Genomic DNA, 24344 nt, shown 5'->3' on the forward strand with positions numbered 1-24344 from the left:
GACAGGTGTAATTTGATTGGCAAATGTAAGCAATTACTGTGGGCAAGCAGCAGCAGTGTGGGGGTCAGTGTGGGATTTCTCAGATTACGTACATAGTTTTCTGGTTTCTTGGTAAAAAGAACACCATGACACAAACAAAATTCACCAAATACACATTTTAAATGAACAATCCAAATAAATACACAAGCCAGCCAAAACCAGAATAGTAAAATATCTACTTTCAAACAACTGTAAGTGCACATTGGGGAGCATAAGCAATAGGTCAGACATTTTCGGTCAGGAGTAGGTGGCATGTTACATTTTTTCCCCCCCAAAGAATTAGAGCTTATTTCATTTAAAAACAAGACTCCTGGCAGCTGTAAGTTTAGCTTAGCAAAAAGCTGTTTACCTGTTTCCAGTCCTTATGCTAAGCTATGCTAGTGGCTGTTTCACATTCAGTGTACACAGTATCCGACTCCTTCTTCATCATCATCTCAAAGCTGATGAATGTATTTCCCAAAATGTCTTAACTATTTCTTAAAAAAAGGCACTGCATGAAGTTGCAATCAGTCTCGTTCTACTGTCACTGCAAACTTCAACTGAACACCGTGTCATTTTAGTCACTTGGTAGACTGTTTACTTTAGTAATTTCTGTTAAATTACGTCTTTTATCCCTCGAATCCCTAATCTAATATATATACATATTTTCTGTCTGGGTTGAATACCAGCCTGCTCTACAGTTTGACTCATGCTTAAAAGGACAACTTAACAGTCCCAAAATGTCACAGTATCCAGCAAACTAAAAGATAATAAGGTTTAAATAAAAAAAAACTACAAATTAAGACCAAACTGTTAAGAAGATAATATGCATGCACGCATGTAAGACTAAGCAGAGAAACCCACATTTAAGACAAAAAAAATAAAATACATCATAAGATTAAACATTTCTTATTTGTCTGACTTGGCTTTGTAATGTCAAGGCACTGTTTAGCTTAAATAAGATTGCTCATGGCTGTAAGTGTTCCACAGGTTTGACTAAAATAATGTTACAACAAAAAAAACTACATCAAACAAAATAAATCTTACTGTACAAAGTGAACACTCCCAACAAAGAGTGAGAGGGGCAGTAAGTGTTTGAACACAGAATCACTATGGACATCATGTTGGCTGCTAATATGTTACATATGGAACAATGCCCTCCATAACATACTGTAACTACTGTGAGATGTTTGATTTAGTTCCACCTAATTGCCAGTTATTGTAGAGCAGAAGTCCTCAGAGACCAAAATACAGTATCTACATTATGTTTATGGCTTTGACTGTGAAAGAACTAACTCTCTAACTAACTCTTTCCACACATCATGAGTAGAGTAAAAACACACTTAACAGTTAAATCCTATTGAGTTAAAGTGTATATAGGTGCATTTTTTTTTAAATGGGCAATGTGTTAAACTTTTTTTTTAGGAGATTTAAGGGGTTTTTAAGGGAAAGTTCTTAGAAGTGGGGTTGTATGAGGAACGTATCCATAGTCAGTGTGCTACTGGGATCACAGAGTGGAATCCTGACACAGAAACCAGTCAATCAACTGCTGTACAACAACTACCGTACATCTTGCTGTCTTCAAAGCCACAGACTCCATTGACAAAAACTGTAATTTTACCATGTAGAGTTCAGGAGCGTCTGATCTACCTACGGCTCTGATTGATCCGATTTTTGTATGTCACCGTGTCACAGTGGTGTGTTAACATGTTGGATTCAAACAGAGCCCGACATGCTAAGACACAACAACAGTGAAGCAGTGGACCAACGACTCCAACAACTCTTATGTGGTGAAATGACTTTTTCTTGCCAATGGAGTCTGGTGGCTATTAATGGCTTCAGTTCCTCCATAGTGAAGACTGCATCACAGCAAAATAACTACTCTAAATTCATATGTTTTGTGAGCTGATCTACCCTTTTAAGGTCCAATATGAGTGCAGGTTTGTACAAATTAGTTACTCAAACTGCCACCAGGGGGCGCCAACACCAGCCCTTTCATTTTTAATCCCCATAATAATACAAGTCTGCTGAGGAATTGTATTATAAACAAATACTATTAGAAGTCTATCAATGAATTAGACCTATTTTTTAGTAGTAATAAACATGGATATTTTAGTTTATATTGTTATATTCTAAATTTCCATCGTTGCATCCAATATGCAGGACCTCAAATAAATCAGATGAAGTCAGTAAGAACTAAAATGCAAACTAAAAGTTAGTCTTAACGTGGGATTTGTTATAAATTATTTTAAAAATATGGATATGTGGCCCAATCTGAGTGGAGAAATCTGCACTTTACGAGGTAAAAAGGTGTGTTGTGTGTATATGTGTGTGTGCATGTTACGGATGTACATCTTTTATTCACAACACAGCAGAAAAACACAGGTGTTAATTTATGAGAGTCAAAATTAACGTTATGAGTTACGCTTGTGTTTTTCTGCTGTGAAAAGTCCAATTAAGACCTGCCTGTAAAGGGGATGAACGCATGAGAACTGTGAAGACTTTTAAGGATATGACCGGATCGAGAGAAGCCCTGTGGTTTCCAACGTGCGTCCTTGAGGAAGTCCAAAGTGTTCCCCAGAGGAATGAAGTATGAATGGAAGTGGCTGTGTGTCCAAATGTTCACTGGGATTTTTAAAAAAAAAAAAAAAAAAACTTCCTCAAGTCTTCAAGTCTCAGAGTTCACCATGGAAGAAATGATGTCCACCAAACTATCAAGTCCAGAAAGGTAGCCATCTTCTCTGTTCCCCTCCATCCACGACGCTCGGTGGTTGAGTTCATTCCCGTCAGGAAGAGGTGTGGTTTTCCCAAAGTCAATCATCCAGACTTTGGCCCGTCCCTTACTGTCATGAACAAATAACAAGGAGCTGCCAATCACCTTCAAAAAAAATGAAAACAGGAAATAATTACTGACACGAGTCACAGCATGGCATGTTTGCATCTTTTGAAAAATATTATCTCACTTCCTGTTTTAAGACTTCTAACACGTCTGGTGGTGTGTTTGTTTGGATGAGTGTGTGAGAGTGTGAAACCGAATGTGAGTGTGTGTGGTCAGGGCTGTTGCTGTCCAGTTTCCATGATGACAGCTGCACTGTCTGTGTGCAAAACGACGTGTTTGAATGACACTTCAAGGACACATAAACAAGGACTGTTTTCTACACGCTGTGGAAATGTATTTATCTCAACACCATCTGGTGAACATGAACATCCTCATATTAAACTTAGCTCAGTCTGCAGCTGGTCATAATTCAGTCTGTTTATATAGAAATTAACGAAAAATCTTACATATGGACAAAAACATTTCAAACCATGGCTATGACACTGAACACAAGGTCAATGGAACAAAGCCATGCTTAACCTTAAGTAGGTGCAAAAAGTTTCACTTTAAATCAGAGTCTGACACGATGAAAAGCAAAACTGAATTCTCACAACAGTTCATTGATCTTTGACACCTCCAAACAAACTTGTGACAGTGTGACGCAGTGGATGTTAACAGATGCTTATATGTGAGAAGGTGAGACAAACTGGATGGTTAAAACCTGAGAGGAATCACAGGGCTCTTTCTGTGGTACTCTGTACGATGTGTGGGAAGACAGAGGATGATCATGGGACAGATAAGGACAGGACAGGACAGGACAGGACAGGACAGGACAGTGTCATTAGCACCGCAAACGGCCCTGACTCAGGATGTTATTTGTGGACATGGGTTCAGCGTTCAACACTGTGATGCTAAACAAGCTGACACTGAAACAACCGGGGACTTCCTGGCTCTCTATGCTTCTGGATCAAGGACTTTCTCACCAACAGGCCTCAAGTGGTGAGAATTGGAGACTCCACCTCATCCACACTGATCCTGAGCAGGGGTGTGTGCTCAGCCCTGGCTTTCTTCACCCTGTTCACACATGACTGTTCTGCCATTCATGGCTATGAAGTTTGCAGATGACACCATCGTAGTGGGTCTCATATCAGACAATGATGAGACTCACTACAGAGAGGAGATCCAGCACCTGACAGGGAGATGTTCAGACAACAGCTTTGTCCTGAACACTAGCAAGACCAAGGAGGTCATCCTGAACTTCAGGAGATCCAGGAGGATAGAACACATCCCTCTCCTCATTCATGGGGAGGAGGTGGAGCGGGTGGACAACATCAAGTTCCTGAGCATCCACATCACTATATGACCTGTCTTGGACCCTGCACACGTCCCACCTGGTGAAGAAGGCCTAACAAAGGCTCTTCTTCCTCAGGAAGCTCAAGAGGACTGGACTCTCCCCTCAGCCCCTGACAAACTTCTACAGGGCCACAACATAAATACATCCCCAGTGTGGTATGGAAGCTGCACTGGAAGGACAGGAAGGACAGGACCTGGCCCGGGGGACTGGGGGCAGTCCTTGCACACACCCGGACTCACTTTAGGACACCAATATGCTGCAATATGTCTAATATGTTGATGTCGGTCACCTTAAAGATTTGATTTGAAGTGTGTCTTTTCACACTATGTGTCTCACTGTGTGCCTCCCCTGATTCTATCCTTGCAAAATGACCAGCAGCACATGACGTGTGTCTTTACCTCGTGGGTTTTGAAGAATGGGGAGGTCTCCAGAGTGTCTCGGATTTCTTTCAGCCTTGATAGATAACTTCTCTGAAAAATACAAAGACAGACAATGATCTTTGACATGATACCATGGTCACAAAACCACTTCTGATGCAGACTGGATCAACTGCACGGCCAGCAGACAGCACAGCTTTCAATGCCTATTTCCTTTGGGCTTATATAAAGACAGATGCCTGACTTCAGGAAAAAACACAACACAATATGTTTCAGTGACTTGCTTATATTATACATCCACGCGACCCTTACATACTGTATTACTATACGGCTCTTTAATGCTACATCGCAGGGAACATGGTGGACATGGTTATTATAAGTCTCAAGGACATTAATGGACGTCAATGTACTGTCTGCTAAAGTGTCATGTGGGGTTAAAACAACATAGACCTGTACAGCTTTCCAAATATGTATTAACCCAAGAGACACACACACACACACACAGTGGTTCACTACTAATGCACTCACCAGTATGTCTTTATTTCCTTTTACAAAGTCATGGAAGGCTGTGGTAACTTGTTCTCTCGTCTTTGTCTTCTTAAAATCTCTGTTCACTGTCCCGTCCTCCTTCTGCAAAGAGGAGAGGAGAGGAGAGGAGAGGAGAGGAGAGGAGAGGAGAGGAGAGGAGAGGAGAGGAGAGGAGAGGAGAGGAGAGGAGAGGAGAGGAGAGGAGAGGAGAGGAGAGGAGAGGAGAGGTTGTCACATTATTGGTGTAAACTGTTTATATTTTCTTCTCTGTCCTGATAAATTGTGGCTTCAAGGCTTGCTGAAATTGAAGATGATGGCACATCAGAGGAAGGATAGGGGAGGAACAGAGGAGAGGATGGACCAGAAATGCAGAACAAACACTGTGTGAAGGAAAGGAAGCAAGAAAGGAAAGATATTTTTAGAGATTTGGCCTTAAAGCAGGGAGGGTCTTTGTTAGTGGACAGAGCATTCCCGGACAGAAAAGCGACTTTTTAACCTTCTGATTGTGGCAAATAATGGCTGTTGTCTGAATGACTTTATTGTTTTCTTTCCTCTTTGCAGTGTCACATGTGATGTGTCATTCATTCTTCTAATCTATCACAACTAAATAACATGTGAGCGCTACTTGAAAGGAGACAGAGATGTGTAAGAATTTCAACAATGAATTCAAAGGAGGTGGAGATTAAGGAGGAAAAGTCTGTGACTACTGCAGTATCATTTACCCTGGAAATGATTACTGATCGTGCCACTTAAGACAAAAGCCAGATAGTTTCAGTCTGTTGTGTTTTGTAGTGTCATAAAACCACTGTGATACATACATAGTTCTGTGGTTACAACAGCTCTTTTCTTTACGATGTCATTAGAGTCAAAGAAGAAGGACTCACGAAAAGGAAATAATAAATCATCTTCAGTTTACTCTTTTCAAAAAAAGAAATGCGGAACCACCAGTAGTTGTAGTAACACTAAGAAGGGAACTTGAGGAAGTAGATGCATTAGCATTAGCAGCAGTGCTACGTGCACAATAATACTGTAGAAGAAAGACCAGCAGCGGTCGCCAACCAGTCCGTTGGTTCTGTGTGGAATAAATGAGCTTTTCTTATTCTCCGGGCTGCCAGGCAACCAGGTACTATTTAGAGAGAAAACAATTTTTCCCTTTATGGTTTTAAGAGTGAGTACAACACACTCTCTCTCTCTTCTGGGTCTCTCCCACACACACACACACACACACACACACACACACACAGATGGACACACATATCATACCTGATTACTCTTCGTTCTCCTCATATAAGAGAAGCAGAGACTGAAGTGTCCATGTACTCCCTGAACTGTACACCAAACACGTTGCACGTCACACACACACACACACACAGTTTCTAGGGATAACCCTCAGTGTCATGGCAACAGACCACCAGGAGGCCATGAATGTCCTTATATAGCCATGACCCTCAAAGAGACTAAGACATTTGTCTGTGTGTGTGTGTGTGTGTGTGTGTGTGTCAGTGCCAGATGCCGAGGCCTATACAGCTGCCACAAACAGGCCTCATGTACGACAAAGGCAGTTATGGACCAAGGTGTACTTCACAGGAAGTTTCTAGGCAAAACAGGAAGTTAAATCATGCCTCTGAAACAAAAACTCACAGAGCACTGGAAGAAAGGAGGGAAGGAAGGCCACACACACACACACACACACACACACACACACACACACGTGTCTTTGTGAGTCTTACCTTGACTCCCTCTATCCTAAATCCCAGTGTAGCTGTTGAGCTAATGGTCTCCCTCCACTGCATGTATCTAGGTTTAGTCACGGCTTTCTGGTCTTTTTCCTCCGACGTGGGTGCATCAGGATCAACCTCGATCATTTTCTGATACATGTCAGGCCTCGGAGAGGGCTTCTTACGAGCCTTAGTCAGTTCCTCTTCAAGGTAGGTCCTAAACAAAAAAAAAATAAAAAGGAAAGATGAAAAAAGAAGATGAGATTTGAGAGGTAGCCTGGCACGATCCATCAATAGTCTGCTGAAAAACCCCTTCTACAGCACGAGTCTCAGATTATGTTATGCTCAAAACATAATATAATCTGGGCCCAGATTAGTATTAATGTTAACTGTAATGTAACTCAAATTATAACACAATTGAAATAAAAGTCACTGCACTTTATTTGTAGTGTGGTAACACATCGCTCATCCTCATAAAGTTGCATTGTGGCTACAAAAAAACCCGTTAAAAGTGATGAATAGGACCGTGGAGCTGACGAACCACATCTGACACCCGCGTGACGCGCCGTGTTCTCTCACCTCACTCCCATCTTGCAGTCCATCACACACGGGAAGTCAAATTCAGCCAGCAGGTCCTCCATCTGGTTGTATTTCTGGCCATCCTTCTCCACGTCGCCATGGTAACCAGGGACGTACGGGCGAAGCACGTCCTTCATCAGGAGGGACAAACAGCGCTGCTCGCATTCGCAGTGTTTCTAGACAATACAAAAGGATGGTTTTAACATCGCACTGTGGAGCTGAGGTTCATTTTCGTGCGCTGAAATTGAAAATGTGAGCGGCTCACTTACTTTTAGTATGCGGCCATTCGCTCCCGCCTTGAAGCTCCCTGTGGAAAAGACACACGCACATTTACTGTGAAGCAGCAGCAGAGTGTGTGTGGTGTAGAAATGAGTGATTAAGAGATATTAGATGTTGGTCTGGACCAGCAGCGTCTTATTTTTGACACTCCGAACCTCCACAATTGCTTTTCAAACTATCCACACACACATAAAGGACACACTTCCCTTGAGGGCCCTGACCTCAATAAACAAGCTCCAACAAGGACAGACAGGCAGACAAACCTTAGTCAGCTGATCGTAAACACGTCCTGTGTTAGTTAAGCACTGTGTGATTTCATTCACAAACTATTCTCAGTCATGGTGACCCTGGATGCTGCTTTATTTAGGAAAACCCCGTCTGCTGCGTGAGCAACATGAACGCATTCATGCTCAGTGTTTTGTTGCTGTGTGTGTGTGTGTGTGGACATACCTGCGTGCCCGGCCAGTTGTATCCATGGATATTTCTTCTTGAAGGACATGACAAACGGCGACCAGTGGACCATGTTCTTGATCTTTTTCCAGGACTTGTGCTACAAAAACACACACAAACAGTGGTTGTAAGTCACAATGACGCTTTTCCAAATCCCAAATTTACCCATAAGCCCCACAAAAGGACACACGTCGTCAGGTGTAATATGTAATCTAATTGAAAGACATAAAAGAGTCTAAGGATTAAACATGAACTAAGTCTTTACTAAATGTTTCAGATGGTCACGTGTAGGCGACTTAAAAGGGAACAGAGTAACTGTACTTTAAGTTCTTTTGGCTGATACCCTGCGTTTTGTTGAATGGCCATGGACACACACACACACACAATGGGGTATCCCTGACCCCAGAGAGCAGCCTGGTTCTCCCACACTCTCCTCCGTCTTTAGAATAATTTAACTAAACTCTAAAGGACCGAGTCAGGGTTTCCCCTAGTAACAAACACACACACACACACACACACTGAAACACACACACTGTGTTTCTCCAAAGGCTCTCCCTGTGTCCCTGGCAGGGACACATTGAACTGAGGGATTCCTGCCACACACACACACACACATTCACAACGAGCAGCATGTGCTGTCCCTGACGCACAAACACACAGCGTTGTTGTTTCTGCATAAATAGGTTTTATCTGATTGAAATCAATCTCCCAGACGTTACGATGCAGACTTTTCTTCGTTAGTGGTGTTAATATTTAACTCTCGAAGTTTTTCGGATGGAGACACACACGCCAGAGCTCCAGGACAAGGTGAATTTATTAATATATTAGAAGTTTAATGAGCAAAAACACGATTATTCTCCATTTTTTTCAATTAATCTCCATTAATCCACGCTCCTGCTGACACAAACTCTGAAACCCTAAACCAGTTTGTTTGTTTGTTTTTATGCCTGCAGCATTACATCAGATGGAAAAACTCCAAATGTCTTCTTCTGTGGGTTTAAACAATGCCCGGCTGTACAATACCGAGACAGAGAAACCAAGGCAGATGCAGCACTGAAAAACCTGTCCTGAAAACATATGAAAGATGTGACCTCACACAAGTTTCCTTTTGAACTGCAAATACCAGGAGGAATAATATTATGTCTCCAAATAACCACACAAGAGGAGGGAAGAGGAGAGGAGGAAGGATAAGATAAGAGAAAAGAGGACCATAGAAGGAGATATATAACCCATGTCACATAATCTGGACATGATGAAAATTCAGCTGATATGACTATCTATGGTTAGTTACTTACACACACACATGCACACACACACACACACTTTCCTCCCCTTCCCTCCTATCTGTCCTGAGGAGTCACATGAGGGGGTTTTCTCTGCACCAGTGGAGGAAAAACTCGCTCCTATAAAAAAAAAAAAAAAAAAGTCGAACCCACTCACTCGTCCACATGTGTACGGGTCACATGGTGGAAACAGTCAGAGGGCAAGCAAGCCTCGACTCTTACATAACCTGGATTATACTCTTTTTTTTTAACAGATGCAAAAAAAAAGAACAGGGCAGCCTTTCATGGGCAAATAAAGGTTGAAGTAAAAATAAAGTCCAACATTTGTCAGCTGTCTCACTGTGGTTAAGGCAAACACAACAGTAATTACACCTTTCAGATCAGTAGAAACGGCCTATATGAGTTCAACCCAATGGTATTCTTTTTTTTTTTTTTTTTTTACTTCTACCATCTTTAGCCAGTTAGCGAGAGAGCAAAGGTATCAGGCTACAGCTTGGTGAGTATCCAGAGTCTGCACTTTCTCCATCAACTCCGAATGTCATCTTTATGCTGTGTTACCCACTGGAAGCTGCCGTGTGTGTGTGTGTGTGAGCTGTTAAAGGCAGAAGAAGAAGAAGAGGAGACTGTTACTATTGCTCAATAAAATCCAACTAGAGTGAAGTAGTGCTGTCAAACATCCACAAACAAGAACTAAATCCAGTTATAGGAGCATTCCGTGGCCTTCGCTTGAATCCAAATAAGCCTTGCTTGTACAGGTACCTTAGGTTTAGGCTTGCTGTTGGACAGGTGGATGATGGTAAAGACACAGATGGCTCCGACTGACACCACAACACTCCACACCGAGCACAGCCACGTAGACCACATGGTGACGAGCGATATGTATGTATATATGTGTGTGTGTGGACCGAGCTCTCCTGCACAATGAACCCAAACTGTGTCCCTCTGCTAGACAAACCCAGCACCTATAACTCCTCCGCCCGCCTACCCGCACAATTTACACACGTATGCATGCTGGGATAAACAATTGTGGGTGATTTGATTGGCAAAACAGAAGGCAAACACAATCTAGACATGCAAAGTTCCAAACAGGACACAACACTTGGGAGACACGGGCAGCTTTAGAAAGCATGCTGGGAAACGTGAAGGAAACAAAACCTGTCACATGTGTGTAAAAGGGGGCTGTGGTGTAAACCTGCGTGTGTTTGCATGCGAAGCAGATCTTAAACAGCAGCTGCTATGTCATCTTGATATAATTATAAAGCAAAATGTGGGCATACACATAAATAAAGTCTGCGTCTGTATGTGTCAGCATCAGAGTTCTGCAGCTTTTTATAAAGCTGTCTGCATGACTGATTATCTACACTGAAGGACTGAAAATAGCATTTTCCTTGTCAATAAATCAGCTAATTCTATTTCCTGTTCATCGCTTAGTTCAGATAAAAGTCCATCACAATTGTGTCTGTCGAGCTTTAGCATCAATCAGCCGTCCCATGACGCCTAAAGTGACTGTCCCCGCAAACAAAACCAGAGATTCCGAGGCTTGATTTATATTTTATGTCAATTACAATCACACAATCACACAGGGCCGACGGGGGGAAAGAGAAGTGACAATAAATAAACTCTAATGATGAACTGAAAAGAAATGAGTGCATATTTATAAGGTAAATACCTGAATACTGGTATATTTGTATTCATTTTACTTAAATTTTCAATGAGGTTCATTTTAATGGGTGACTACTGTGCAAGTTGTGTCATTAGGCTAGAATTTGACTCAACAATTCTTATTAACCCTTCTGCAATCAAATATTTTTCTATATATTGCCGTAAATATGTGGTAAATTTCCTTGAAATATCTAAACATAATTCCGAGGCTGTGTTGCACACTTGTAATGTCAACACTCCCCTTGCTTAACCATCATGGTGTATGCAGATCCCTCTAGATCATTATTATATGTGTTATACTAATGACGTGGTCATCACTGTCAGCAGAGGTCTGAGGGCTGCTTTTCAATTGTTGATATAAAAACATGCAGAACCTTCTCCTCTTCCTCACTCCTGTGTGCATAAACGTATTAATCACTCCAACCATGACCTGTCAACACATGTAGCAATAACTTGAAGAATGAGCTATCCTCAACACACACGAAGCAATGTGCTTTAATAACTTAAGGGCCTCATAGTTCCCTCAGCTCGCCCCCCTTCATCTCATCATTTTCTGGCTCTCCGGCAGTCTCTTCTATCTCTGTCCTCCCAGCAGCTGGATGACAAGAGAGGAGAGCAGGATGAACAGTAAAGTTTCCATTGAGAGAGAGAGAGAGAGAGAGAGAGGGGAAATGGTAAGCGAAGGAACTTCTTGCAGACAGGAAATGGGAGGGGGTTGCCGCTTGCCTCAGCGACAGTATTTTCCACATCCGCCGCTGACTACAAACAAAAGAAAAAAGAAAAAAAAAGGCCTTGCCCTCTGTAAACAAGACAAGAAGAAGAGCTTGCAAGGGGGGGGAAAAAAAGATGCACCCAGAGCCTTTATTAGACTTCTTAACTATCATCTCTCATAACACACAGTTTTTTTTGCACAAACTTCCTCACATGCAATAAAATTTAACAGTTGTTTTTAAATATGATGTTTTACTTGTTGACCGTGAGAGTCTCTCGGGTTACAGGAGGCAACCAGATATCACTCATTTGCATGCAGGGAGCAGTGAAGGAAGGGTAAAGGGTAACTCTGGGTTACAAGTGTGTAATGTGAAGCAGCAGTGAGGGGAAACACTGATGCATGCTGATGTTTTCAACAGAGAGGCACTGAGGAAACAACACGCCTGATATCGCTCACCACAAGGTCCCCTTTGTGCAGACACAAATACTGCAACTGTCTGAGTCTGCAAAGTTTGGACTGTCACATAAACACACACACATATATATATATGTGTATACACACACACCACACAATCAAACACATGGGCATGATTAAACTGCAAAGAGTGCAACGCAGGCTTGGAGAGTGCCTGAGCAATCTCTTAGCAACCCATTCTGGCCAGTGGAACAACAGCTTTGCAAACCTGACAGATACAGAGAGGTGAGAAAAAAAAACACACTTAGCATCAAAAACATGCTGCTCAGTTATGTTACAAAATACTGCAATCAGATAATGAGACTTCTTTCCAAATTGAGGTCAGTATGGAAAATTAAAAACGCATATCTGACTTCTGATCTAGGCTGAATAGGCAGAAGTGGTTTCAGGGGGGCTTTTTATCCGATAACTATGCCATCTACTGTATATTCTGCAACATTAAGTTATGTCTAGATCCTTTTTTTTTTTAACTCATGTGTCACCACCAGCAGGGTTTCCCCGGGCGCACCATCTTTCAGCCAAATTATATCAGCTTCGGTATAAGAGCAGACCGCCTGCATGGGGTAACACAAATATGCACGTGCACCAAATACAGAACTGACCGGTGTTTCCCCTCCCACAGCTACCCGAGTAAGACTTACATGCACACCCATAAACTTAGAGACCCAGAGACACACACACACACACTGTACAGCTGTGAGAGGGAAACTCGGTTTGACGTCACAGGGTTGCTAGGCAACTTGCCGCCGTGGTAGTGAAGATTTTCCACTGCACTCTCTGTGTGAGTGTGTGTGTGTGTGTGTGCTGATACTTAGTGAACTTGAGTTACAGATGTGGACAGAGAAATGAGTTTTTGCTCTGCAGCCGCCACGAATAAGTCTATTTTTGGTATTGGAGATGAGGTGAGACGCACGGCTGGATTAAGAGAGGTTCAAACCTGGCATAGTGAAGGTTAATGTGTGGGTCAGTGTGTGAACATTAAAAAAAAAAAAGGGATGTGAGTCGAAGTGCCACAATTGACAGTATGCCTCTGAAAAACGCTGTGGCGTGTGTGAGTTACATCACTGAGGGTGTAGCCTTCATTTCTAACTAAACATTTGTTCGTACAGTAGATCTGTTTATTTAATAGGTGTATTATGAATAGGTCAAAAATTCTGATGCATTACACCCAGTACAAACCTCACGACTAACCACTTCTCTACCATTCACGCTGTCACTTTCACTAGTCCTGCCTCACATCCCTTCCACTAGTGTCATCTTCTGAGGCTCACAGCAGTGTTGGCTTAAGAAAACCCACAGCAAGTTCAATTAACTTAAATGGTGCCAAAATGTATTTTCTTATGGCAGCAAAATGTCTCAATGAATGACAAATGAATGGTGCTGCATTTACCTGATGGCCACCATTATGGCCATAAGTATATTGGTACAATTAAGAATATTATGAGGACAAAAGGATAAAATATGTAGAAGAGCCTCATTAGGAAAAACAGCCTGATTGGTCCAATATTTGAAGGTGATTGGTGTTTATGTAGAGTCCAAGGTGGATCACATCACCATGGTAATAATAATAATACATTAAACTTATATAGAGCTTTTCTAGGACACTCAAAGAGGCTTTATATTCACACCACATTCACACAGAGTGGCAGTGATAAACCACAGATGTAGCCAGGGGCTACACTACTCTTGACGGAGACGTGGGTGCCAAGGTGCGCCTATGGCCTCTCCGATTCATTCATACACCAGAAAGTGCACTGGAGGCAATTGGAGGCAAACTGGAGGGTAAAGTGCCTTGCCCAAGGACACACAACAATGACTAGGATCGAACCTGGGATCGAACCGCCAACCTTCCATATATTGGACAACCCTGCTCTACCACTGAGCCACTGCTGCCCTTAACTGCAACCAGAAAAAAATCATTTTTTTCCTGTTAACCATGGGGTTAATGCCACCATTGAACCCAGACCAGAGACTCCAATGTATCATTCTGTGGGTCGTTCCCATTGATCTGTTTTGTTGCTTATCGGTGATGTAACGTTGATCATTATGAGAGTCGCTGAACACAACATACAACTGAACTTACACAAGAACAAAAAGCACTCTTGCTGCTGTCTCCTTCTTCAACTGAAAAAATACGTGATGCCAATCTACGGCAGGTGTCCCTTTGCAGCGGTGCATATGTGCCTTCTAAACCTGGATAGATGCCCAACAGTCAAAAAGATCAGCCAAAAGCTGTCTATATATGGCTCTGTTCACGTCCCAGCTCCTACCAGTTCAGCGTGTATGCTCTTAAAAATGAGTTGATATAACCCAAAGGCTAATGGCCAGACGTGTTTATACTAAAACACAGCTATCATGCTTGCCTGGGTATTAATTAGACCTGCTGGGGACGATGAGCTCAGGAGTAAAGATGTTTCCACAATGATGCAATCTACACTTTAATTATTTAATAAGATCATTATTATTATTTTTTTTTGTATTTTTTGTATGTTTTTGTATTTGCTATGTGAAGAAGGATCATGTGTGTTTTAAAGTCATACAAGATGCACTTTCTGTCTGTCAGTTTATTACTCTCTCGGTGTCACTCCTCTTCTCTCTCCTCTCTCTCCTACATACCTCCCACACAAGCAAGCATGCTTTATGTGTTTCTGCACGTTTGCCACTTGCACACATACATGCACCAGGTTTCCTTAAACTACACATCAAGACAAGAACAAAAATAATACCCACATGTTCTCTGTGCTATAATGGAGGGGTAAAAAAAAAATCCAGATTTTTTTTTTTTACTATGAAGCGGCTCCTGCCCGGGACTTTCATGTCATGCAATCAATAAAACAAAACAACAATGACAGGAAATATGCAAACAACAATACAAACACTATTCAAATTCATTTAAACAAATGGTTTGTAGTGCACCTGGAGCTGGTGTTTTGGTTTAGGGTGTGGGGTCATTGGGTTTAAATTTGAGTTTGATGCTGCTGAAGAGAAAAGTTTTTTTGTTTTTCGTGAAGTCGTGTTTCAAAGCAGAAGTGAGATGGCCTGCTGAACCTTTTGCTGGCTACAAATAAAAACACATCCACACACCCACCTACACACAACACTACGGACCCAAACGGGCTTCGGCCTCCTCTTTGAATTGCATCCAAACCTTAAATGTTATGAGATAATATGCATATTCTCCTGTTTTTACACACACACACTAATGTTAGAGGGGGGGGGGGGGACACAGGTTGACACAGGTTGGGGCACAGAGCTAGCCTTGTTGCCGTGAATGTCTAAAAAAAAAAAAATTTACTCAGGTGGAGAGCTCAAGCCAATTTGACACATGAGCACTCAGCAACATGCACAGACACATTCGAGCACATAAGGTGCACATGCTTCAAGTCTAAGGCAGGGGCCCCATACCTGAGCAATAGAGCTTCTTTGTGTTATTTCTTTTTAGCTGAGATTCACTATGATCTGCTTCATCTCTGCCCCCCCATGTTTGTCACTGTGTCATTAAAGCAGCAACTGCATCATTCGCTGGAACTGATAGTGATGCCTTGAAAAGCAAACACTCATAAACAAACAATTAGAGGGATGATTTGGTAACTCGTGCCACAGGAAAGATTAGCTTGTCATCACTGTTATGGCTTGTTTTGGAGTTTTAAAGCATGAAAGCTGTGGTGGAAGATAAACAGTCAGCTGATGCTGCTAACGCGCTGTTCGACTTCACCTGAACACATCTTTACATTCATACAAAACATCCGTCATCACATCACAACTTGACATGACAGTAGAGAGTTAAATATCCAATGAAAGTTGATCTATAAAAAAAAACAGATTTCCGGACATGATGCGGGATCTGTAGGCATGGGGTCAGATCTAGAAGGTTTTTCATATGTAGTGTTTGTACTGGTATTCATCAGGATTTGATCAGACTCTGTTTGCGTGCAGATTAGCAGCACGTGTGGAGAGCAAAAGAGGTGGTACACCCAGACTGCAATCAAGCCAACATGCAACCAAATGACCAGCTACAAGTTGCATCATGTCCAGCTCTACATTTGGATCCTGACTTCTCATTACTGATTCTGAAGCCTGGACTTTGTGTGTGTCCACTTCCAGTGTAAAAAAAAAGACAAATTCTTTGGTTATCCACTGACTTTCACATAGACTGTGCCCAGTTCTCTGTGTGATTAACAAATACTAAGTTTCCAAAATGTCATTGAAATCTAGACTCACACCCGCTGAACCACACGTTGTTGTAGCTACAAGCTAAAATGCACAAATGTTGGATCCACTTACTGCTTTCTGTTGAGAACTGAGGGCTGCAGGGTTGAGAAGCTGCTCTCCTTTCTCTGTGTCGCTGGAAATATCCTCCTCTGACTCCTCCCAAGAAGAGGAGAAACCGGCTGAGGAGGCTGAGGATGACGACAGCTTCCTGAGAGAGCGAGTGGAAGAGTTCGGAGTCGGGCTGGAACTGGGGCTCGGGGTCCCACAGAGTCCCCGATCCCAGCCAGGGGCTTCGGAAGCTTGAGGCTGATTGTCCAAACCGTGGTCAGTGATTATGACAGCAGGGATGGAGGGAGAGTTGTTGGAGGTGTGATCAGTGATGTCCAGCAAACAATGAGAGGAGATGTCAGTACTTTGAGGTGAAGCAGAGGATTCTGGGTGGAGGTCTGACCTGCTTTTCTTGGACAGAAGCAACTCCTCTTTTTCATCCGTCCATTCTCTCTCACCTGCCAACGTTTGTTTGTTTTCTAACTCCTCTCCATCTTTTCCTCCCCTCTTTTCTCCCCCCTCCTTTTTCTCTCCATCCGGAGCTGCATCTTTGTCTAATGTCTCGGAGGAACCCGGAACAATCAGACGGTCTTGCATTGTTGTTTCTGAATGGCAGTCATTTTGTTTTAGGTTGTTCTCTGTATTTGTTTTAGTGGTGCCGCTGTCCTTCTCACCATCGCTCCTTTCTCCCGCCCTTGTTTCCTCCTCTGTTTCTCTCCCATTTGGAATCACAGGGGGAACTTTCGTCTCCTGAGGGTGGGTCATTGGGTATTCCAAAACGGCATTTCCTTGGCTGGGATGTGAAAGAATTTGTCCACTAGTTCGTCTGGGAGACCGAGGGCTGCGCTGGAGCTCACCATGCACCTGGGCACGAATCCCGGAAATGTGGGCCTCAAAAATTCCCACTTTTCCTTTGACCTGAAAGTAACAGAACGAAGAGGAGTTCTAATTTCAACAGTAGCTTGGTTTTCTTGGTGTAACCATAGAGACAATTGGTGCATTTTACAGGTGTCAGCTGCTGTAGTGACAAAGATAAACGGCATAAGATATTTAAAAAAGGAAACAATGTGGCCCTTTCTTTGTCTGGATTGTTGGAAAACAAGTGGAAACAAGTATCACAACACATGCTTGTTGCATTTTAAGATCATTATCTAGATCAGCATGAGAGTGGCTTGTTATGACTTGCCCACATTCAAAATAAGGTAGTAAATCCTAGTACATTGCAGTATATCACAAACTTATTGGCATCTTTGGCAAGGAGGGGTAAGTATGAGACATATGAAAGAGAAAAAAAAAAAATTCACCTCAACGTTCTGCAGCTCTCTGTGAATCTGCAACAGCTGTGCCTGGCGTCTCCTCTCCTCTCGCCTCTCTCCTCCCCACGTCTCTCCTCCCCTCTCCTCCTTCCCTCTTCCCTCTTCTCCCTCTTCACCCCCGGGCGAGCTCAGTCGTCGGACACGCTGGCCCACGTTGACGCCCAGGAGCTCTGGGCTACGAGGGGAGGGGGAACGAGTTTGAGGGGTTGGGCTTGGGGAGTGCAGGGACGTAGGAGGGAAGACAAAGGTTTGACCCAGGGACCGGGGGCTTGTCTAAGGACGGACAAATAAAGCAAAAGTGAGACACTAATTTGTATCTTTATGGGGTTTTCCTAGCTTTTTTTTCCTTTTTTTTAGTGAGACAAACATTACGGATACTTCTGTTTGTGCAGGTAAACATGGTAATGCTGTTTCAATAAAACACAGCAAGTGGTGCGTTCACTGGAAACAACAACAACATTTGCTGGTTTTCGATGGAAGCTCTAGGTGCAGCATGTTTTGGTAATGAATAATTACAGACCGGTTTCCATCCACCAACAGCACAGTGCTACAGCTTTGTGTCACTTATCATTTCGCCACTACATTCACAAGTTTTAAAACTGGTCATTGGTTCCTTGCCTTCTGCAAGATGGCACCTGTTTCACATGCTTCACGTTCAGCCTTATCTTTACACCATCTGCATAGTCAGTGTTTACTGTAGGTAGCCCTCAAAACAGCAAGAGAACCGAAGACATGGAACCTCTTAGTGTTTTACACCGGATGCTGTGAGTAAGCTACCTTTGGGCTAGTTGGGCTGTAGAGACCTCCACCCAGTAACTGGCAATAGGTGCTCCGATCAGGAACCGGCAGTACAGGTCGGGCGACGGGGCTGGTTCTGGCTCGAGACGTGGAATTAGAAGAGCCTGGCTGGGTGTGGAACTGATTACTGCTGCAGAGAGGGAAGAAACAACGACATGGATACTTGATGAAATATTACTTTGACAATAATCTACAACATTAATACAGCATTGTGTTTGGTTCTTTAGACAAGACAACAAAGTGATTGAGTCATTGGGAAGCTCTCTAAATAAAGAGTCATGTTGCTGGTCTGGTCTAACAGCATGGCTCCTGCATTAAACATAGTCACCAAACACGTTTAAAGTATGCATTTCCTCTTTAAAAACTCCGGGCGCAGCCTTTAAACGGTGAAATGCTAAAGACAAGCAGTACCTGTTCATGACTCCGAGGCCGTTCAGGTTCAGGGCAGACGCTGCCATCCCCGCGGCCAGGCCAGGGGCTGTGAGTGCTGGGTACACATCTGACAATCTCCCCTGGAGCTGCAGGGAGGTTTAACTTTCAGTGTTTCCACTGCAGTCAGCCAGCAGCAGCAGCAGCAGCACCTCCACGCTGGTCCAAAATCTGAAAAGAAAAAAATAAGCAAAAATGTTCATCTCATGGTATGAAAGCAATGTAAATATAGCCATCACAAACTGCGTCACTGACGAAGATTATTCATGTAGTCCTCTCGTTAAGCAAAAATACAGATGCCATTGTTTGTCAAACAAATGAAAAGTGAACAGGCAGAGAGAGAGAGAGAGAGACAGAGAGAGAGAGGGCAAGATGAATTTAACACGTAAACAGTTACACTCAATGGAAACTATTTGCATATTTTCTTTATAAAAACTGAGATTTTTTTATGATGCTACTTTTCATTCAAACAGCTGCTGCAGCACGGTGACCAAAGTCACACACACACACACACAGTTTGCTTAAGAATAAAACTCTTTCATGGAGGAAATGAGGCAGGTGAAAGGGAAGAATGACGGAGATAACAAAGAAAAAGGCAGAAAAAGGCTGGTAGCAAGGGAAGAGAGAGACGAGAGAGAGAGACAGGATTAAACACAGAGGACAAGAGGAAGGTAGAGGATGGAGAAAAGGTTAAAATCCATCTATGGAATCTAGTGTGATGTGCAGATTTAGCAGGTTTAAGAAAAGACCCTTAACAAACTAATGATTTCTAGAACATTTACTAACGTGCAACATATTTCCAGTCTGGAACAAGCAAGGAAAGATGCACGGGGACGTGTGGTTTTCAGGCTGAATCGCATGCACACACTTGGACAACATGAACAGACAGCAGGCGGTTGGGATCTTATGTCCTGCTGTTGATCAGCCAAATGCAAATGAGCTTCACCGTGCAAGAGGAGCTGATGGCTGCTGTTTGATGCGCAGAGGTCAACTGCGCAACACTTGCAGACATTTCCCAACAGAGGGACGTGTCTTTCAGCTTGACAGGAACGTCTTTAAATTGTCATTGATCCACAGCTTCAGTGCACCGTGTCATGTTTGACGGCTGAAAGAGGATTGTTTTGCTATTTAAGCACGACATGTGCTAACACAGCCAGAAACAGCACCCCATGTCTGTGTATCAAAAGCTTTTCAGATCTGTTTCAGTACAGTTATTGATCTCTATCATGCATGCTGGTGTTTCCAGACTCTGCCTCGGCTTGCACTTTGATTCCACATAAGTTAAGACAAGAGTAAACATGGGATCTCCGTGTTGTGCTGTGACGCAGGAAGAGGATCTGAATTTTTTTATTTTTTTATTTTTGGTCTTTCACACTGTGTAATAATCACTTCCCCTCCCTGCATGAAGTTTTCAGTGACAGCAACACAAAAGGCCTACAGAGGCACGTTGACGGCACAGGACACAGAGCGAGCGAGTGAGCGAGCGAGCTGGATGAGAGAAGGAAGAGAGAGAGAGAGAGAGGAAAGGAAAAAAGAGAGAGAGGTGTTCACAGGCTATTTTGGTTCGGCTGTCTGTTCTGAAGCTTTCATGCAGAAGCAGAAGCGGATTTATTTTCTGTGAGACGTTTCTGTGTGAGTGAGTGTAATGAAGCAGCAGCAGCAGCAGCAGCAGCACCGGGCAGCAGGAACTGTATTCACACTGCAGACACATTTCCTTACAGGGATCATCACAATAAAATACAAGCAGGAGATCAGACTACGTCTCATTAGGCCTCATCTCGGAGAGCAAAGTTGAAGAGCTTTTCAGGAACATGTGGGTTAAACACACTGATAACTACTGCTTTAAATCATTTCTTCACATGCTGTAACACAACGTCTGCAACAAAAAATGCATAAAAATGAGTAAAACTGGTATCATCAATATTCATCAGTGGTTAAAAGGAGACTGAATCACACCATCAGCCTGCCCCGTGCCTTCACACACGCAGACATCTTCATCAGCACAGCAAAGCCGATGGAAACTACTTCTCTCTGCCTCGCATCAAACTGTGTGGGCCTGTGTGAGGCGTTGGAACTGTCCACGTGCCTACACACAAGTGGGCAATAATGATCCTACACACAGAACAGAACACGCACAAAACGTGTGAGGATGCTGAGAAGCAGATAAAATACAGAAAGGGCTGAAAAAACCACAAACCTGTGAGATTTAGATGTTTGTACTATTTAATAACAGGTTATCAGGGGGGCTGACTGTGGTTAGTGTCTTGATTTGTTCCTTTAGATTAACACACACAGTTTGCCACGCCACAATAAATATGAATTAACTTTTTCAGACATTTTTATCTAAGCAGGATTTGAGCTTAGTGGTTCCCATAAGGAGAAAAGGGGGATTCAAGAGGACCAGCTGAGCGTCAGAGCTGATTATTAAGATTATTATTATTATTATTTAAAAAAATAAAATAAATATAAGAATATATTTTAAAAAAAAACTCTTTGGAATGCCCTATGTTTTTAATAATAAATATTAATTTAAAGGGAATAAATATTGGTTTTCTATTTATAATGTCAAATCTTGTGTCCTTTCAGTAAATATTAAAGCATGTTTAAACGTAAAAATCTTGCAAACCCAGTCACTTAAATGTCAATATTGGAGTTTCAGCTCTCTGGATTATCTAACATGTGATGAATGAAGCTGTTGGAATCTTAACCAAACAGATTAGATCCGGTATTGATACTGAAGTGGAATTAAATCTGGATCCAGACTCCAGCGGTATAGCAGCATGCAACAGGCTGAACATGAGCTGTAGCAACAAGTGTGATGACATTTATGAGAAGGTTCTGTAAATGTCTTTTGGCTCCCTGGCTCATTAAAATGATGCCCAGGCCTGTATAATCCTCACAACTTTTTGGCCCGGGGTTCTCTCACCTCAGCGCCGTCCCGTCCTCTCCACCACAGCCTCCCTCTCTCTCTCTCTCTCTCTCCACTCCGACGCTGCTGCGTCTTCTGCGCGTCTCCAAACAAAGATTCAAGTCGTCGTGCACCGACACTGCTCTCTGTGTGTTTCTTCTTCCATTAAAAACAACTTGTTCGACGCAGCAGCAGCAGCAGCAGCAGCAGCAGCCGGTCCTCTTGTTATACAGATATTTTCACTTCTTCACCTTTTAGAAAAAAAAACCTCCTCCACAGAAAAAAAAAGGTTTCAAAATGTCTTCACCTTACACCAACATCTGCTGATCTGTGGAAAAAGAGGCTCCTCGGTCTGTCTGGAGAAGTCCTGCCGCAGTTTTCCTTCAGGTTTACAAGTTTCAGGGCAGGTTTGTGTTGTCATGTGTCGCTCGACACTTCAGTGTTCGTAGTAAAGCGCTGTTTGTGTGTTTGAAGCCGGAAGCGACGAGACTCTCCCTCCCTCTCTCTCTCTCTCTCTCTCTCTCTCTCTCTCTTCTGAAACTCGCTCGCTCGCGCCACACTTGTTTGTATGCGCGCGTGCATCGCAGGGAATCCCTCGGTTACACGCGCACATGCTATATAGCGCGCGCCTGAATTCCATTGGAAAGTGATCAGCTGATCTCCAGGTGCTTTAATGCACAGAGTTCTGCATGTTGCATTATAACTATTTATTTAACACATAAACACATAAACATGGTGTTTCACGTTGTGTTCAATGTTTTCTGACTGAATATTATGTGAACACAGCTGATGAATTGCTGATTTGAACGTGGCCAGAGATGCAACAGTAGTAAAATGAGTCTACTGACTTCTCCATCTGCAAAGAGCGATGAAGCATCCTTCAGAAAGTGGCTCCGTTCACACTGTAGAAAGTCAAGCCAGCTAGAGTTGGATTGAATCTGGATAGCCTTTAAGCTGGATACGTTCAGACCTATTTTGCGTTTAGACCTGGGTCAGATTTAAACCAATCCAGCTAGCTCTACCTCCGAGAGGTGGATAGAAATCAATCCAGATATGGCCCGAGTCCCCGTGCAGGTCTTAAGAAAGCCAGAGAAAACCCCATTAGACCCCGTTCACACTGGAGAAATTCAATCCAGCTAGAGTAGGATTAAATCCAGATAGCCTTTAAGCTGGATACGTTCAGACCTATGTTCAAATCTGGCTATCACACACGAGTGTCCGCGCTCAATCCAGCTTAATCCGGCTTGTTTGTTGTCCTCCAAACCGCTAGGTGGCGCCTCGTAATACACAGAGTCCATTCAGGCCGCAGTAGGACCACGTGCGGTCCTACAGGCGTGTTTTTTTTTGTCCCATAAAAAGCAGTTTATTCCTTTGTAGCCCTGTAGAAAATAAACTCGGGGCAAAGCTGTCGTAGTTCGACAGTTGTTTACATACGGCTTTTGTACACGACCCGGACACTGTCCCCGTGAATACAGAAGTATGATGTCTCTAGTGGGATTCGCTAGCCGCATTTGTGTTCAGACCTGAGCCAGATGTAAGCCAATCCATCTAGATCCACCTGTGACAGGTGGATTGAAATCAATCCAGATATATCCGGATTTGCGTTGTTCAGACTCAGAAAAAAAACTATCCGGATATATCCAGATACGGCCCGAATCCTGCTCTAGCCGGATTGATTTCTCCAGTGTGAATGGGGTCTTATATGCCTGAGCTGGATTCAAACCAGGAACCTTCTTGCTCTGAGGCAACAGCCACCCAGCAATGTGTATGGTGACATAATCTACTAAATGTATCCTCTTCTATTCTTTCAGTAAATAAAGATGCATGAGTATATATATACAAATCTGAAAACCCTGAGATAATAATTACAATTACACTGTGGAAACTCTTAGAGGTCCTTTAACTGTAACATCAACCCAGATGTTAGCAGATTCTGGAGGACTTCTGGCCCACACGAGGCTGGGGAGGGTGGAGGTGTGGGGGGGGGGGGTATGAGGGCTGAGGTCTGGCTTTGATTTAACCATGGAGTGGAGATCACAGGCAGTTTGATGTTATGTATGTTATGTAGTATGTTGTTAGTAGTCGCTGCTGGATTTGAAGCCTGGTTTAAATCCAGCTTCTGGAAGTTGCCACAATGGTTCAGCTTGTTACCATGGATACGGGAGGATGAGATTCTTTCCAGTGTTTCCATTTGAGACAGGAAAAACACTCGTGGCAAGTTTGTTGGAGAAATGTGGGGGCGGAGTCTGGACAGCAGGTGGCTGCTGGAAGATTCTGCGTTGTTCCTTTTCAGCTTCTGCGTGATGAAGACAACAAAAACACAAAAACACACAAACATATAAACACAAAAAGGACAACAGCAAACACTGGAAACATGCTCT

At 43.0% G+C, this 24344-nt stretch overlaps 1 protein-coding gene across 1 annotated transcript; it reads right to left on the reverse strand.

Moving 5' to 3' along the window:
• Window positions 1–140: 140 nt before the first annotated feature.
• LOC114428778 (inositol-trisphosphate 3-kinase B) lies at window positions 141–22416 on the reverse strand. Its single transcript, XM_028397467.1, has 12 exons — window positions 21982–22416; window positions 19038–19226; window positions 18606–18756; window positions 17817–18101; window positions 16537–17430; window positions 8122–8221; window positions 7662–7699; window positions 7393–7568; window positions 6826–7030; window positions 5096–5197; window positions 4589–4660; window positions 141–2896 (listed from the first exon to the last, which is right to left on the reverse strand). The coding sequence occupies exons 2-12, from the start codon at window positions 19082–19084 to the stop codon at window positions 2687–2689; spliced, it is 2280 nt and encodes a 759-aa protein (XP_028253268.1). The 5' UTR covers window positions 19085–19226; window positions 21982–22416; the 3' UTR covers window positions 141–2686.
• Window positions 22417–24344: the final 1928 nt, after the last annotated feature.

Source organism: Parambassis ranga, chromosome 24 (genome assembly GCF_900634625.1).
Source record: "Parambassis ranga chromosome 24, fParRan2.1, whole genome shotgun sequence".
Taxonomy (NCBI): domain Eukaryota; kingdom Metazoa; phylum Chordata; class Actinopteri; family Ambassidae; genus Parambassis; species Parambassis ranga.